This window comes from Podarcis muralis, chromosome 2 (genome assembly GCF_964188315.1).
Source record: "Podarcis muralis chromosome 2, rPodMur119.hap1.1, whole genome shotgun sequence".
Taxonomy (NCBI): domain Eukaryota; kingdom Metazoa; phylum Chordata; class Lepidosauria; order Squamata; family Lacertidae; genus Podarcis; species Podarcis muralis.
The window spans coordinates 17,112,338-17,128,959 of NC_135656.1; the positions used below are offsets into that span (position 1 = coordinate 17,112,338).

The following is a 16,622-nucleotide window of genomic DNA, read 5'->3' on the forward strand; positions in this document are numbered from 1 at the left end:
CAGATGCCAGGATGAATGAGCAGGTAGGATAGGTAGGATAGGGATGCCGGCAAAATGGTTTGGTTGGCCATTGCTTGTATCTGTTATGTGATGCATTTGAGCGATACATTTAATACATACAGCACCATCTTGGAAGCACCACTGCAACCACCAAAGCAGTAGATATAAGAGACAGATTTAAAGGTTAACACATTTTGGACAGCTTTACTGTCCCATAAAGTCATCTAATTTTTGGGGGGGGGCATCCTTCATTTGCTTCCTAAAATATCACAGCTACCTCTTGATTTGCATTTTATCTCTCTAGCTATTTAATACATTACCATGTTGACTTACATTGCTGAATTTGAGCATTCATTTGTAGTCCACAGAGGTTTTGCTATACTGCCCTTACATTAGGCATATGTTCCCTCTTCTGGCTCTTTCCTCCAAGGCTCAATTTTCTATGTTAATAAGCTTATCTTTGAGCTCAAATACTTAAAACTGACCTGTGTCATTTCCCATTGAAAAGCTCCAGAATGTAACGCAGATAGCCTGTGGCAAGTTGCAGTTCTGAAATTCAGCAGGAAGAATGCTGAAATCCATTCAACGCCCCCATTCCAAATGCAAGGCATCAATTGTAGGATGGGAAAAACAAACTCAAAATAAAAAAAACAAAAATAAACAAAGAGTTTATGATGTAGTTTCCCTCTTGGTTATGGTACTTAGTGTTAACTACAGTGTTGAATTCTGGGTAGCTAGAAGCCTATCTCTTAAGCACTTAAAAACAAGCAGGAATCTACCCACAATTAAGAGGGCATTAATTAGGATTTTTTTTCAGACCAATGTTGTGGTTGAATTAATTGTGACCCCCCCTGAGAGGATGACTTCTTTTATTCATACTCAGCAATACATTCCTGGCAAAGTACACCTGGCTTTTAACCCAGGAGCGGGTCGTATTTGAATATGCAACACAGACTTAAAGCATGTGAGTCCCCATCCCTCCTTTAAAAAGATGAATACTAAATTCAGCAAATATGTTCACTGAGTTGTATCCACCAAACACATCCTGTCAAACACATCCTCCCTCTCCCCCTCCATTTGTTCTAGCCCTCCCTCCACTGAGCAGATCAGGGCATGGGGTGTGTGTGTGTGTTGGGTGCATGGGGAGAGCAACCCCGTTGTGCAACCACAGGTCCTTGCACTAATGGTAGGGCTTTGGGGGGGGGGGTTCAACCATAGTGTGTGAAATCAGCACACGAGTGTCAGAAGTTCGAGTTGTACGTAATTTCATGAAAATACTGTTTCTTGACTTTGTCAGGCAGTCACCTACTTTTGGAAAACAAAGACAATGATTGCCATCCATTTTAATAACACAATTTGACAAGGCTGCAATTAATCTACTGCTCTTTACATATCTGTTGTTCTGTGATGCCAATGAAAACGGCAGGCGTTAATTGACTTATCACTACTTGGTGATAGATGGCCTAGGCTGCAGAGCGGCTATTCATCTTCAGGAGAATAAACTCCTGCATTACTAGAACCTTTTGGTGCGTCAGAAAGAATAACAACAGGATATTGAAAGAGCCTTTTGTACATATTTGTAAGAGAATGTACGTCTCTTATTACCATATTTGTTTGGGCTCTCAGGCACATCCTATTGGGAACGGCTCATGATCATACAGTGGTGCCCCGCAAGACGAATGCCTCGCAAGACGGAAAACCCGCTAGACGAAAGGGTTTTCCGTTTTGGAGGTGCTTCGCAAAACGAATTTCCTATGGGCTTGCTTCGCAAGACGAAAATGTCTTGCGAGTTCCTGCAGGGGTTTTTTCCTCCCACCCCCTTTTCCCAAGCCGCTAAGCCGCTTATCAGCTGATCCGCTAAGTCGCTAAGCCGCTTAACAGCTGATCCGCTAAGCCGCTTAACAGCTGGTCGCTAAGCCGCTAAGCCGCTTAACAGCTGATCGCTAAGCCGCTAAGCCGCTTAACAGCTGATCGCTAAGCCGCTAAGCCGCTTAACAGCTGATCGTTAAGCCGCTAAGCCGCTTAACAGCTGATCACTAAGCCGCTAAGCCGCTTAACAGCTGATCTGCTAAGCCGCTAAGCCGCTTAACAGCTGATCGCTAAGCCGCTTATCAGCTGATCCGCTAAGCCGCTAATAGCGCTAATCCGCTAAGCTGCTAATGGCCTTGCTTCACAAGACGAAAAAACCACAAGACGAAGAGACACGCGGAACGGATTATTTTAGTCTTGCGAGGCACCACTGTATACTGGGGTCCAGCAGACCTTAAACCAGGAACCGACCACTTTATTTTTTTGCTGAGGAACATCCTGCTCAACAAAGCATTCCCTGACCACTGATATCGGCTGAGGTATTTTGCTGGTCACTGTGGGGTTCAGCAAACCGGAATACTGCATTTTTAAAATATTGTTTTATGCTGTTTATGATCCATTGCATTTCTCTGAACCCTTCTTTGAAATTCTTCTAGATCATGGTATATGAATGAATGAATGAGTGAATGAACAAATACATTCCCGGTTTCTCCCGATGCATGAAACCAGCATCCTAAAAGCATTAGAAACAGGCTGGGGTCTCTCATCTGAACAATACATTTGACCTCACCCACTGATTTCTCCTAGCCCCTGATGACCCATGGCTGGCTGCAAAATCTCATAAAGATCTCCTCCTTCCTCCTTATTGGAATCATCTATCTTGATTGTCTCAGCAGACTTCCCCCTCCAAGGTCATCTGACTCACTGCTTCTTCTCTGGACTCAATCCACTGAAGTCCATATTGAGTCTGGAACTTGACCACTGCCCTGAACTGCCCCATGTGGCGATCACACAGAGTCCCCAGAAGTTTCACAGTCTATTGATCCCTGTGCCACCACTTTATTTCTCGCTGCCACCACCCAGGCCCTACCTGGTACAATACTGAGTCCAGTCAGGGTTAAACTGGAACATAAACTTCTATTTATTTATTGTAGATTAACAAGCGTGTGGTTTCATAAATGGTATCGGTCAATTACAATCATGGGGTGCCTATCCAGACCTATCAACCTCCGCTATCTGCTCTCACTCACTAAACCACCTCTCAGATATTTGCTTGTCTTCCTAGCCCCTAACTGTTCCTGACTCAGCTTATTTCGCTACACTAACTCAACCTACCCACAGACTCTATCCTAATTCATGCCCACTCCAACCAACCACCCAACTCCCAACGAATTCCCCTTTTGCCCCCCCCCAACTGGTTTTATAGTCGCTCTGACTCCACCCCTGGGTAACCTGTTTAACTATTTCACCTCCAGCACTCTCATATGTTAACGTCACACCCCTCTAAGCAGTAGTGCTGCTGTTATTGGGAAAGCAGCACCACAGCACCACATCCCTCTGTTGACTATGCCTGATGCACCCTCCTCCAATCCCTCTGAGGACAAATCTTCCAGCATTATGATAGGCCTGTTTGACTTAATGGCTGGCTGGACTTCTGTTCTAGCATGGCTTTCCATCTGATGGTTTCCTGGGTCCCATACTAAATATGGGCAGGTGCCAGCCTCCTCTCCCGATGCTCTTTGGGTTGGACCGGATTCCTGACAAGACTGCTCAGAGCTCTGATACAGACTGAAAGCTTCACTGAAACAAGTAAGATAAGCATACAAATCCCACTCAATTCTCTGAGGCAAGAGATTATCTTGATTGATTTCATTGTTCATTGTGAAGAACAAACAAACAAAAACCACCCTGAGAGTCTATGGATAGACCTATTAAAACGCCTAGAAACTATAATAATAATAATAATAATAATAATAATAATAATAATAATAATAATAATAATTTATTATTTATACCCCGCCCATCTGGCTGAGTTTCCCCAGCCACTCTGGGCGGCTCCCAATCAGTGTTAAAAACAGTACAGCATTACATATTAAAAACTTCCCTGAACAAGGCTGCCTTAAGATGTCTTCTGAATATCAGGTAATTATTTATCTCTTTGACATCTAATGGGAGGGCGTTCCACAGGGCGGGCGCCACTACCGAGAAGGCCCTCTGTCTGGTTCCCTGTAGCCTCACTTCTCGCAATGAGGGAACCGCCAGAAGGCCCTCGGCGCTGGATCTCAGTGTCCGGGCTGAATGATGGGGGTGGAGACGCTCCTTCAGGTATACAGGACCGAGGCCGTTTAGGGCTTTAAAGGTCAGCACCAACACTTTGAATCGTGCTCGGAAACGTACTGGGAGCCAATGCAGATCTCTCAGAACCGGTGTTATGTGGTCCCGGCGGCCACTCCCAGTCACCAGTCTAGCTGCCGCATTCTGGATTAATTGCAGTTTCCGGGTCACCTTCAAAGGTAGCCCCACGTAGAGCGCGTTGCAGTAGTCCAAGCGTGAGATAACTAGAGCATGCACCACTCTGGCGAGACAGTTCGCGGGTAGGTAGGGTCTTAGCCTGCGTACCAGGTGGAGCTGGTAGACAGCTGCCCTGGACACAGAGTTAACCTGCGCCTCCATGGACAGCTGTGAGTCCAAAATGACTCCCAGGCTACGCACCTGGTCCTTTAGGGGCACAGTTACCCCATTCAAGACCAGGGAATCCCCCACACCAACCCGCTCCCTGTCCCCCAAAAACAGTACTTCTGTCTTGTCAGGATTCAACCTCAGTCTGTTAGCCGCCATCCATCCTCCAACCGCCTCCAGGCACTCACACAGGACCTTCACCGCCTTCACTGGTTCTGATTTAAAGGAGAGGTAGAGCTGGGTGTCATCTGCGTACTGATGAACACCCAGTCCAAACCCCCTGATGATCTCTCCCAGCGGCTTCATATAGATATTAAAAAGCATGGTGGAGAGGACAGAACCCTGAGGCACCCCACAAGTGAGAGCCCAGGGGTCTGAACACTCATCCCCCACCACCACTTTCTGGACACGGCCCAGGAGGAAGGAGCGGAACCACTGTATGACAGTGCCCCCAGCTCCCAACCCCTCTAGACGGTCCAGAAGGAGGTTATGGTCGATGGTGTCAAAGGCCGCTGAGAGATCCAGCAGAACTAGGAAACAGCTCTCACCTTTGTCCCTAGCCCGCCGGAGATCATCAACCAGCGCGACCAAGGCAGTTTCAGTCCCATGGTGAGACCTGAATCCCGATTGGAAGGGATCCAAATGGTCCGTTTCCTCCAGGCGTGCTTGGAGTTGTTCAGCAACCACCCGCTCAATGACCTTGCCCAAGAATGGCAGATTTGAGACTGGGCGATAGTTGGCCAAATTGGCCGGGTCTAAAGATGTTTTTTTAAGAAGCGGTTTAATGACCGCCTCTTTCAGCGGGTCTGGGAAGGCTCCCTCACAGAGGGAAGCATTCACCACCCCGCAGAGCCCATCGCCCAGCCCTTCCCGGCTCGCTTTTATCAGCCAGGATGGGCAAGGATCAAGGAGACAGGTGGTCGGTTTCACTTTTCCAAGCAGCCTGTCCACATCCTCGGAGGTAACAGACTGGAATTGATCCCATGTAACAGGACCAGACAGAACTCTAGCACTCTCCCGCCCTGGCCCTGCTCCCACGGTGGAGTCTACCTCCTTCTGAATCTGAGCGATTTTATCTGCAAAAAACTTTGCAAAAGCATTGCAGGAGATCTTGGGGTCCCTACCAGGCCCCGGTGGTACAGGTGGTTCCAATAGATTGCGAACCACCTGAAAAAGTCTCCTGCTGCTGTTTTCTGCAGATGCAATGGAGGCGGCGAAGAAGGCCCTCTTCGCCGTCGCCATTGCCACTTGGTAGGCTCGACGTTGAGCTCTAACCCGTGTCCGGTCTGATTCAGAATGAGTTTTCCGCCACCGGCGCTCTAGCCGTCTCAACGATTGTTTCATCACCCTCAGCTCCGGGGAAAACCATGGGGCTGTCCGGGCTCCATGCAATCGGAGAGGGCGCTTCGGAGCCAGACAGTCAATAGCCCTGGTTAACTCCGCATTCCAGCGTGCCACCAGGGAATCAGCTGAAAGGCCATCAACTTGGGATAAAGCATCCCCTACCACTCTCTGGAAGCCAATTGGATCCATTAAGTGGCGGGGGCGGACCATCCGAATCGGTCCCACCTCCCTGCAGAGGGGAAGGGTTGCGGAGAAGTCCAGTTGCACCAGGAAGTGATCTGACCATGGCACTTCTTTTGTTTCGCTTTTAGTTAGTGTCAGATCACCAACATCCATAGAGGTGAACACCAAGTCTAAGGCATGTCCATGGCTATGAGTTGGGCCAAACCTATTCAGGGACAGCCCCATGGAGGCCATGCTTTCCACGAAGTCCCGAGCGGCCCCTTGTAAGGTCGTGTCGGCATGGATGTTAAAATCCCCCAGGACAACCAAGCTAGGTGTCTCCAGGAGCATATCCGCCACGACCTGAAGCAGCTCGGGCAGGGAATCCTTGGTGCAGCGGGGAGGTCGGTACACCAGTAGGAATCCTGTACTGCCCCTATTGCCCAACTTCCAGAACATGCACTCAGAGAACTGGGTCTTCCCAATAGGACGCCTGGTGCAGACTAATGACTTCCTAAAAATCACTGCAACCCCCCCTCCCCGCCCACATGACCTGGGTTGCTGTGCGTAAGAGAAACCTGGTGGGCAAGCAGCGGCAAGGACAGGCCCATCTGCTTCATCCAACCAGGTCTCTGTCACACATGCCAGGTCAAATCCTCCATCCACAATCAGGTCGTGGATGGCAGTGGTTTTATTCATCATTGACCTGGCATTGCACAGCAACACTTTCAGGTCATGTGGGTTTCCCTTGCTGAATCCAGTATCCTTCCGGTCAGGACCAGACCTGGAGGCAGGGATAGTCCTCAGACAACGACTAAACCTGCCTCCTCGGTAATGACATGGTCTGGTCTTAGCGTAACTCCTCCTCCTACCCATGATCACTGAGATCGGTTGTCCCAGTGCATCCCCCCCTGTGGAACATGCCCCAGCCATTTTGTTTGCTGGGACCCACTCCCAGGCAGCCCTGACCCCACCCCTTAAAAAGCAAAATACAAATTATATAATAAACTACTGTGTTTCCCGCTGTAAAATGGTAAGACCTCTGAAATTAGAAAGGCATTTGACTCTACAGCAATGACTCTTTGCCTTCCACCCCAGTGTCCTGTCTTTAGGTAAGTCTTCCACATCAACATGTCTGCTCAGGAACGCTCTGCTGTGTCCTGCAGAGGAATATGGGGTATATTCAAGGGCACAGCTGAAGCCTATTGGGTGCATTCTCAAGTAACACTAGGTGATGTACACAGTAGCTGTGGATTGGAGAGAGACAGGGGCGGAGGAAGGGGGATTGGTGGGGGTGGTCCATGCTGGGTGACATCACTGAGGGGGGTGACATTCAACTCACTGCCTACCCTGAGCCATCGGGGGAAGGGGAGGAGCTGTGCCGCTTTGCTGGGCGCCTTCCCCCTTTGTTTTGACAGCTCAGGGGAGGCTTGGGAGTCATGGGCAGGTGGCATGCCATTGTCCCCCATTCCCAGGCTGCTTCCTGGGGAGGGGGGAAGAAGAAGAAGAAGAAGAAGAAGAAGAAGAAGAAGAAGAAGAAGAAGAAGAAGAAGAAGAAGAGTAGTAGTAGTAGTAGTAGTAGTAGTTTGGATTTGATATCCCGCTTTATCACTACCTGAAGGAGTCTCCAAGCGGCTAACATTCTCCTTTCCCTTCCTTCCCCACAACAAACACTCTGTGAGGTGAGTGAGGCTGAGAGACTTCAGAGAAGTGTGACTAGCCCAAAGTCACCCAGCAGCTGCATGTGGAAGAGCGGGGAAGCGAACCTGGTTCACCAGATTATGAGTCCACCACTCTTAACCACTACACCACACTGGAAGCCTCCCTCGAGCTGTCAAAAGGAAGAGGGAAGGGAGGAAGGCTGCTGGCAAAGCAGTATGGCTCCCTCCTCCCCGCCCTGGAAGCAGCCCGCCATGGGTGGCTCGCTCCACCCCCAATGGGTGGCTTGCTCTGCCCCCATGGGCAGCTTGCCCCTGAGACGCTCGCTCCGCCCCATGGCCCCTGCCCCCAGGTGCACAGCATATGCACCGCTCCGGGTGCCAGAGCAGGTAGCTCTGCTTCTGCAGAGAGATATTGGTTGTGGTTGGCAAGCTGTCTTGCTGGGGAGTTGGCCCACCACACCCCCATTGCTGATCTTCTCTTTGAGTAACCCCTGATAAGCTTCCAGGGAACACAGTTTGAAAGCAACAGGCCCGCCTCTGTACACCCCTTAACTATTTCTTTCTGTGGTTTTGAGTTGCAACAAGCACATCCTTGTCACCAGGGGCAAGCGACTGATTCCAGAAAGAAAACCAAGCAAACTGCATGAAAAATAGAACAATAAGCAAGTGTAGCTAAATGTGCATAGTGTATTCGAGTTGCAGAATTTCTATGTTCCCATTACATAACTGATGGTTTTTATATTTCGCAAAGTGCAGAAATCCTGTGCTGAGGATAGAAACATGAGCAAGTCAGCTCCCCAGGGATCTTAAAAAATAAATAAAATAAAATTCTCTGCAGAGCTTAAAGCATATTGACATACCTCTCCAGAGAAAGCTTGTCCATTCAGAAGGTGTTCTGATCCCTGACTGTCTTCGCTTCCAAAGTGTAACCGGATCTCTTCCAATCGGTGGCTGTATGTCATGGGTCCTCCAGAGATGTTGACCAAATGTTCTTTGTCCAGTCGTAGAGAAACATGCCTCCCTGTGTTATACATTGTCCCACTGACCTAAACAAAATAGAAGTGGGGAAGAAAAAGCATGAACTTTGCAAGTCTTGGCTTGCTTCAAGGTTGAAATTTATTTAGTTTTGGTTTCTGTTTGTTTTTACTTTTAACTGTCTCCTGTTGATCTAGATAAAAAGGCTGTGAGGAAATTCACAAACCCATAAGGGCTTCATTTCCCTGCTTTGAGCATTACATTATATATTGAATTATTTTAATAAGTATACATATTTCATGCAAAATATGTAAGATATATACACACACTTTAGCCGGAAGTGTGTGAGGAACACAATAAATGCGATTAGTGTGCTTCTAAATAAGCAGGAATTTGAAAGTATCCTTTATACGAGACTTGAATAATGACTTCATTACCGGATTTTGGGCCCGAGAAAGGGGAATATTTCATTGGAAGGATTAATTATTTACATTGCATTTAAACATATCAAAGATTCAACTCATTTATTCTCACTGAAAAATTTATAAAAAACAATTGGCTAAAAGCAGAGTAGACTAGCTTTGCAAATATACAGATTCAAAAAACATGTGGTAACCTTACATCCTCCTTGCCATCACTGACGGCAACATTCCTGTCCCCTGAAGTCAGTTGCTAGTGGGCGGGCAGAGTCACTACACTAACTTCCTGGAAGTACACTAGCTTTCAGGGAGGGAGATCACTATGGTGAAAATGCATTGTTTTGGCCAGTGCATTTTCTGCTTTGTCCCTCTTTACCCTCCCAGTAGCAAGAGTGGCCCACCTAACCAGAAGCTAGTGTAGTAGCTGGGCTCCTTCTGGCAAGCCACACCTATCTGTTCCACGACAGTTGCTACAACATAGATGGTTCACATCTTTTCCTCCAACTCATCTAATTCAGAGACAAATCTCTACTAACTATTACAATCCCCATCTTGGTTGGAAGTTCTGCATTTAAAGGAAATAGTCAGCAATGTATAGAGAACATGATGACCATGTACATATGCAATAGACAATTTTTTTATAGAATTCCTTCAAACCATAACAAGTCCAAAATGAAATCTTTAGTCTCAAAGTCTCTGAAAATCTTTAAATGACTACATGAGCACTGTTCCACAGCATTTGATATTTTCATTTACATATATTCATTCGAAGTAAGATGGGTTTATGAAGCAATTCTATATCCTCCCACCACGCTGACAAAGAATTCTACGAAACAGTAGTCAATATCCGGAATCACTGTTCAGTGTTGGACATCATATTGGCTGAATACACAAAGCTTCACATCTTGTCTTTCGTTGTACAAAGTCTGGTACCTCGCTTCATTTAAAGATTTTCAGAGACTTTGAGACTAAAGATTTCATTTTGGACTTGTTATTGTTTGAAAGAATTCTATAAAAGATTGTCTATTGCATATGTACATGGTCATCATGTTGCCTGGGCATTGCTGACGCTCTCTTTGCGACACAGGGAGTTGTTTGTTTACTTATTTAAAGAAAATATGCCAGTTCCTTTCTTCATGTTTCTGTTTGTGGTTCATAGCCACTGGGTTTCACTCTCGGATCACTGACATACCTGGGCATTTTGCACTATATTATTTCCATCCATTCACTATTACATTTATATCGCATCATTCCTCCAAAGAACCCCAGGTTCTCACCTCCCAGTTCCATCCTCACAACAACCACGTGAGACAGGTGAGACTGAGAGTGTATGGCCGAGTGTATTGCTCAGTGAGCTACATAGCAGTCTCCCAGGTCCCAATCTGACACTCCAACTGCTCCGACACACTGAGAATTATGTTCACACCCGGATGATATTAGCAGAGCAGGGAAGAAACACAATTTCCTGCCTTTCACAAGCTTCAGTTCCAAAACACACTGGTAGCAGTGGGAGGCTAAAGTAACAAACAGTGTGGAGTGTCGTGATTGAGACCACCAGTGCATAAATAGATTTATTGTTCAACTATGAAGAAAATCAATGCATTTTAAAAAATAAAATAAAAAGATGCATGTTTTTACTGATGCCACTGTAAAGGCAAAGAAGGACAATCTGCCCTTCCCATCACCTTGCTCAATCTTCATTGGGATGAATGGGGCCTGCCCTAGAAGACAACAGTACTCCTAAAATTGAAATGACTGCTCCAGCAAGTCACCCTCCCTTGGGCCTCAAATCCAGCATATTGTGATTTCTTGCTGGCTACCTGAAAAAGTTGAGAGCAGGAAGAGAACAAAAACTAAAAACTCACAGATCCACTCTACATCTACCTCATTTTTGGAAGAACTTGCTGTCATTAGTCCCTTCCTTTATGGAAAAATAAAATTTTGCAGAAGATCTTTTATGACCCACCCCATCCCTGCTGATTTCCCAGTCAATAAAACCAGGGTGTTGCCTGTATGTTTGTTTGCTGACAATCAGACCAAAGACTCTGAGACTGAAAGGAAAAAATGAAATTGCATCTAAAGAGTATAATAAAAACAGTGCTCCTGTATAGCACCCATTCATGCCACTAAGACGCATGCTGGAGACTTTTCTTCCTAGTGGATTGTACAATTCCTTCTTGTTCGAGTTCAAGGTAATAATCATTTTTCTTCTCAGCAGTTGCTAGGAAAATAAAAATAATAAATCACCAGGCTGGATACAAACAGTACATTTAAATTATGCTAATTTGTATTAAATAGCGGGAACTATAGCATGGCATGCTTTGTTGAGCTTTAATTTGAAAGGAGTGTCTTGACAATTACATATGATACCCTATAGTTAGTACATCACGCACCATAATCATTAACCGTGCTGCTGTGTCATTTTACCCGTAATAGCAATTACTGTGCTCAAAGGTCTTGTTCTGTTGTTGCTCATTCCCTTGTAAGAAAAAAAAAAGTTGCATTATAGAGATGCTGTGATAGAAGTTAAGGTTGGCCATCCAGAGTTCTGCATCATCATATCGACACAGGTACTTTACACCCTGTTTCTAATTTCAAAGGAAGAGCATGAAAAGTTTCTATTTGTCACATAAAGTCATTTATTAATGCCTGGAGAGGGGTGGGGAACCCCACAAGTCGAGGAGCTTTGTGCTTGCCCTCTAGTTTATTACCTTGATATTTGCACGTGTAGTAAACAAATATCAGATTTGCTTTAATATTTCAATGAGGGCTTGCTTCACTGAATCCGAGCTCTAAAACGCTGAGCAACCGAGCACCCCTCATTGGTTGAAAAGGCAGTTTGCTATTCTGAAACGGCACATTGCTAAATGTTTAATTCACTTCTGAATGCTCTTGAAATATATTCAAAAACCCATTACTTACTCAGCTGGGTGCAAAACTTAAATTAGGCTACCCTTGCTTTCTTTTTTTAAAAATGGTTCAATCGGAGTACTAACACAAACCTAATATCTCTCTATGAATTATAAGGGAGAGCTAGCAAAATACACAAAAGCGTACTCTAAGTGTAGCTCTCTTGACCAGCTACACTCTGGGGCAATTTAGGAAGTATTCCTAAGACATCCAGGCAGCAATCTGCACCAGTACTCTTTTCCACTTGCCCCATGGAAACTTGCTTTTACCAGATCAGTCTGCTTGGCTTGCTAGCCTGTCCTAGCTAAAGAGCTACAACTCTGTTCGACTGACTTCTGATCTCAGCTTGCTTCGCTAGAGTCCCTGGAACATCATACTGCAAGGACTGACAGGTGTGTTTCATAAGTTTCAGTTTACATGGGTTTTCTCAGCACCAGCTGTAGGTTCTGGAGGGCCCTTGAGCAAGATAGCAAGATGACCTCAGTGGGTTCCACTCCCTGAACTGCCCTTCCTGATGCAGGAGGTATGGAAAGATAGACCTGGGTGTGTCATCCACATGCTGAAGACACCTCACCCCAAAACTCCTGATCACATCTCCCAGTGGCTTCATACAGATGTTAAGCAGCATTGGTGGGAGGCAGGACAGAATGGACTTGTGCAAAATGCAACAGGCTAATTCTCATGGTGCCAGGAAATAGCTGTCCCTATCTGCTACTATCTGAAAGTAGGAATGGAACCACCATGAAACAGTGGTGCCACCCCACGTCTTGGAGTCAGCCCAGGAGACTACTGTGTCAATGGCATCAACAGCAACAGAACTCAAGGAGAACGAGCAGAGTTGCCCTCCTGCTATCTCTTTAACAACAAATGTCAGCAATCATGACAACCAAGGCAGTTTTTGTACCATGAAGGCAGAGATCAGTCCAAAAGCTCAGTTTCCTCCAAGCATGCTTAAAAATGGACTGCAACTGCAAGGATAGAGAAGCGTTCTCCAACTTGGTGCCCCCCAGATGTTTTTGATTATAAGTCCCATCAGCTTCAGCCAACATGGGCAATGGTCAGGGATGATGGAAACTTTAGTCCAACAACTTCTACCAAATTGGAAGAAGCTGGTGTACCAGCTTCCATTGTGGTCCAGCCTTGACCAATTTGCTCCCCTTCTTTTGATTGCTGAGGCTGCTGCAACTAACTTACAGGCTTCAAACAGTACATATGCAGTTGAACTGGAGGGTGAGCCTGGTAACAGCCTCAAAATTATAAGTACCCATTGAGTAAGACGGAAAGTACATATATAAAGTACCATTAACATAGCATTTTCATTGGCCATGGTAAGCCTTCATAAGGTTGACTTAGGCTGCAAACTATATTATGTAACACAATGAATCAGACACTGATATTACATTGAGGTCTATTTTAGTGTAGGATGATTTCTGGGCAAAGGCCTAGAGTAGCCTTTCCCAGCCTTGGATCCCCAGATGTTGTTGGACTACAACTCCCACTGTCCCTGACCATTGACCTTGCTGGCTAGGGATGATGGGAGTTGGAGTTCAGTAATATCTGGGACCATCACCTCCTGGCAAATAGAAGGGGAAGAAATGGAGGCAGTGAGAGATTTTACTTTCTTGGGCTCCATGATCACTGTAGATGGTGACAGCAGCCACGAAATTAAAAGACGCCTGCTTCTTGGGAGAAAAGCAATGACAAACCTAGACAGCATCTTAAAAAGTAGAGACATCACCTTGCCGACAAATTGATGCTTTTGAATTATGGTGCTGGAGGAGACTCTTGAGAGTCCCATGGACTGCAAGAAGATCAAACCTATCCATTCTGAAGGAAATCAGCCCTGAGTGCTCACTGGAAGGACAAATCCTGAGGCTCCAATACTTTGGCCACCTCATGAGAAGAGAAGACTCCTTGGAAAAGACCCTGTTGTTGGGAAAGATGGAGGGCACAAGGAGAAGGGCACAAGGAGATGGTTGGATAGTGTTCTTGAAGCTACCAGCTTTAGTTTGACCAAACTGTGGGAGGCAGTGGAAGACAGAAGTGCCTGGCGTGCTCTGGTCCATGGGGTCACGAAGAGTCGGACACAACTAAACAACAGCAACAATATCTGGGAACTTAAGGTTGCAAAAAGCTGGTCAACAGTAAATCATGTGGGGTTTTAAATCATACAGGGAGTGTCCACAAGTAGAGAAGTTTGCTCTTATACTCATGGAGGGCTGTAAAGACAGGAGAAGTGATGTGCTGGACTTGGCCTACCAGTGTCACCCTGAAATGAACACCTGAATAGAACTTCTAAATATTCTTAAAACATTGACTCCCAAGCTATATTTTTTAGATCTTGAGCCTCCAATCACCAGCCATACATGGAAATCCACCTGATACAACCGCCTGTTTGGATTCTTGTTGAGTTTTATTTAGCATTCCGTGTTGCTCAAATGCGTCTCTAACACAAATGTCAAGGTCTACCATTGCTGTGCATACAATAGAGTTCTTCATTCACAATAACATCCTTTGTCTACGGATAAAAATTGCGCAGCGTACAAACTAGGGTACAAAATAAATCTGCGTCCTTTAGAAGGCTAAGCTCTTTCTGCATTTCAAGACACAGAACATGGCTCTCAAGGCAGTGGCATGACAAAAGGGAACAAATACAGGACAAATGTAGGTTGTGCAATCTGCACGGCATGGATTATGCTTTTGGCTCAGGATAAAAAGGTACTTGCTTTTTTTGTGTGTGCCCAACTTGGTGCATTTCCAGTTTCAGCCAACCAGAGAGCACAGGGAGCTGCCAAATGGATGCACCTCAATTTTCATTATGAAGAACCTTTCTCTTCCCCTCCAATGTACACCTGTGTTCTTTCAGAAGATGACACACATACCATCATTGATGTACTGCCACTGTCTCTTATGCAATGGCCAATGCAGTTGGTTGAGTGACTGTTAAGATCATCCTGTGGCATGGGCATGTTGCGTAGCACTGACTAAAGTTGTGGCCTTTTCATCTGACTGGAGTAAAAAAGGTAAAGGATTCCTGGACGGTTAAGTCCAGTCAAAGGCCAAGGGAGATGGCCTTTGTCTGCAGACAGCTTTTTGGGTCATGCGATCAGCATGACTAAACTACTTCTGAGCAACAGGAAACCGTGACGGAAACCAGAACACACAGAAATGCTGTTTACCTTCCCACCACAGTGGTACCTATTTATCTATTTGCACTGGTGTGCTTTCGAACTGCTAGGTTGGCAGGAGCTGGGACAGAGCAATGGGAGCTCACCCCATTGTGCAGATTCAAACTGCCAACCTTCTGATCAGCAAGCCCAGTAGGCTCAGTGGTTTAGACCACAGTGCCACCCATGCCCTATCTGGAGTAGTACGGTATCAGCAGAAGTATAGGTAATCCAGTACACTTATGCTGAGCCACACAATGCTCCTATTGTGACTCTCTTATGCTCTGTTTCTTATTAAAACAAAACAAAAGAGTGGCATGGCCAAATTGGAAAGGTGGAAAAACGCTCAACATCTGAAATCACTTGATGTGCAGAACTGCTTATTCAAGTTGGCATCTGTCGTGCCCACGTATGCAGTGCTGAGCTTGTTTTTATTGACATGGCACGAAGTAGCCAAGTTAATCATGACCCAAGCTATGAAATGTTGGATTTCAAATGTAAGTTTAGAGAGGATTTAGAGAACCTAGCTCCTCAAATGGCTCTGTCAGCCTTGGTGAAATTATCTGAGGACTAGGCAAAAGTGATAAATATATGTATTACTCTTCATTGGATAATGTCATAAGCGATTATAATTTTGGAGAGAAAATCCTGAGAAGAGGAAGGCAAGGCCTGAAATGACTGGAGAAAAGTGCACAACATTTTTTATTTTTTTTAAGTATTCCAAGCAAGCAATCTTCATGCTAATAAAAACTGCATCCTGAAAGCATCTGGTTGGGGACAGAGCAATAGTGTCCACCAGTGCTTTCTTTCTATTCTCAGTTTGATTCAAGAAAACCACCATTTTATAGTTCAAAACAGGAAAAATAAATACAGTAAATGGACAAAAGTACATGCATTACATTGGGAAAGGAAATGAAAACGCTATCGGAGGTGGAGCAACGAAACTGACCAATCACCATGCTGGATTCCAACTCCTACTTCACACATTAAACACTCGCTTCCGCCTGAGACTCAGGAAACACCATGACAGGAAATGAGGCCGCCATTGGGGGTAGCAACGGAACTGACGATTCACCATGCTATGAAATGGAACTGGTGATTCACTGTGCTAGAGAAGAAACTAAAATTTTTAAAATTGTTAGTTTCTTCTCCTGTTAGATTTACAAAATGTTTAGGCGTATGCGTCCCCCTGCGTCCCCCCAGAAAAAAGCACTGCTGTCCACACTGGAGAATGTGGGGCATGCCTGTTCACTCAGAATAATGCAGTGAGTTCATTAGTTACACATCTGATGTACGTGGAATGTGTTGTGGTGAACAGATGTGGACCTGCAACCTCTCATGTACAGCATTTCCAGTTTTCCGACAGTTATAATTCCTTGGGAAACTGCTCATTTAAGAACACAACACAACACAACGTAACATAAAAACATAAGAGGAGTCTGTTGGATCAGGCCATCTAGACCAGGATCTTGTTCCCATGGTGGCCAAGCCTATGG

At 45.6% G+C, this 16,622-nt stretch overlaps 1 protein-coding gene across 5 annotated transcripts in view; it reads right to left on the reverse strand.

Annotated features, from left to right (window-relative positions):
- CA10 (carbonic anhydrase 10) overlaps nucleotides 1-16,622 on the reverse strand; it is a 342,227-nt gene that overhangs the window by 66,201 nt on the left and 259,404 nt on the right. For all 5 annotated transcript variants that reach the window (XM_077923947.1, XM_028711158.2, XM_077923948.1 and 2 more), the window contains one exon: nucleotides 8,516-8,701. In XM_077923947.1, the coding sequence (XP_077780073.1) occupies nucleotides 8,516-8,701 (186 nt within the window). The remainder of the gene's footprint in view (nucleotides 1-8,515; nucleotides 8,702-16,622) is intronic.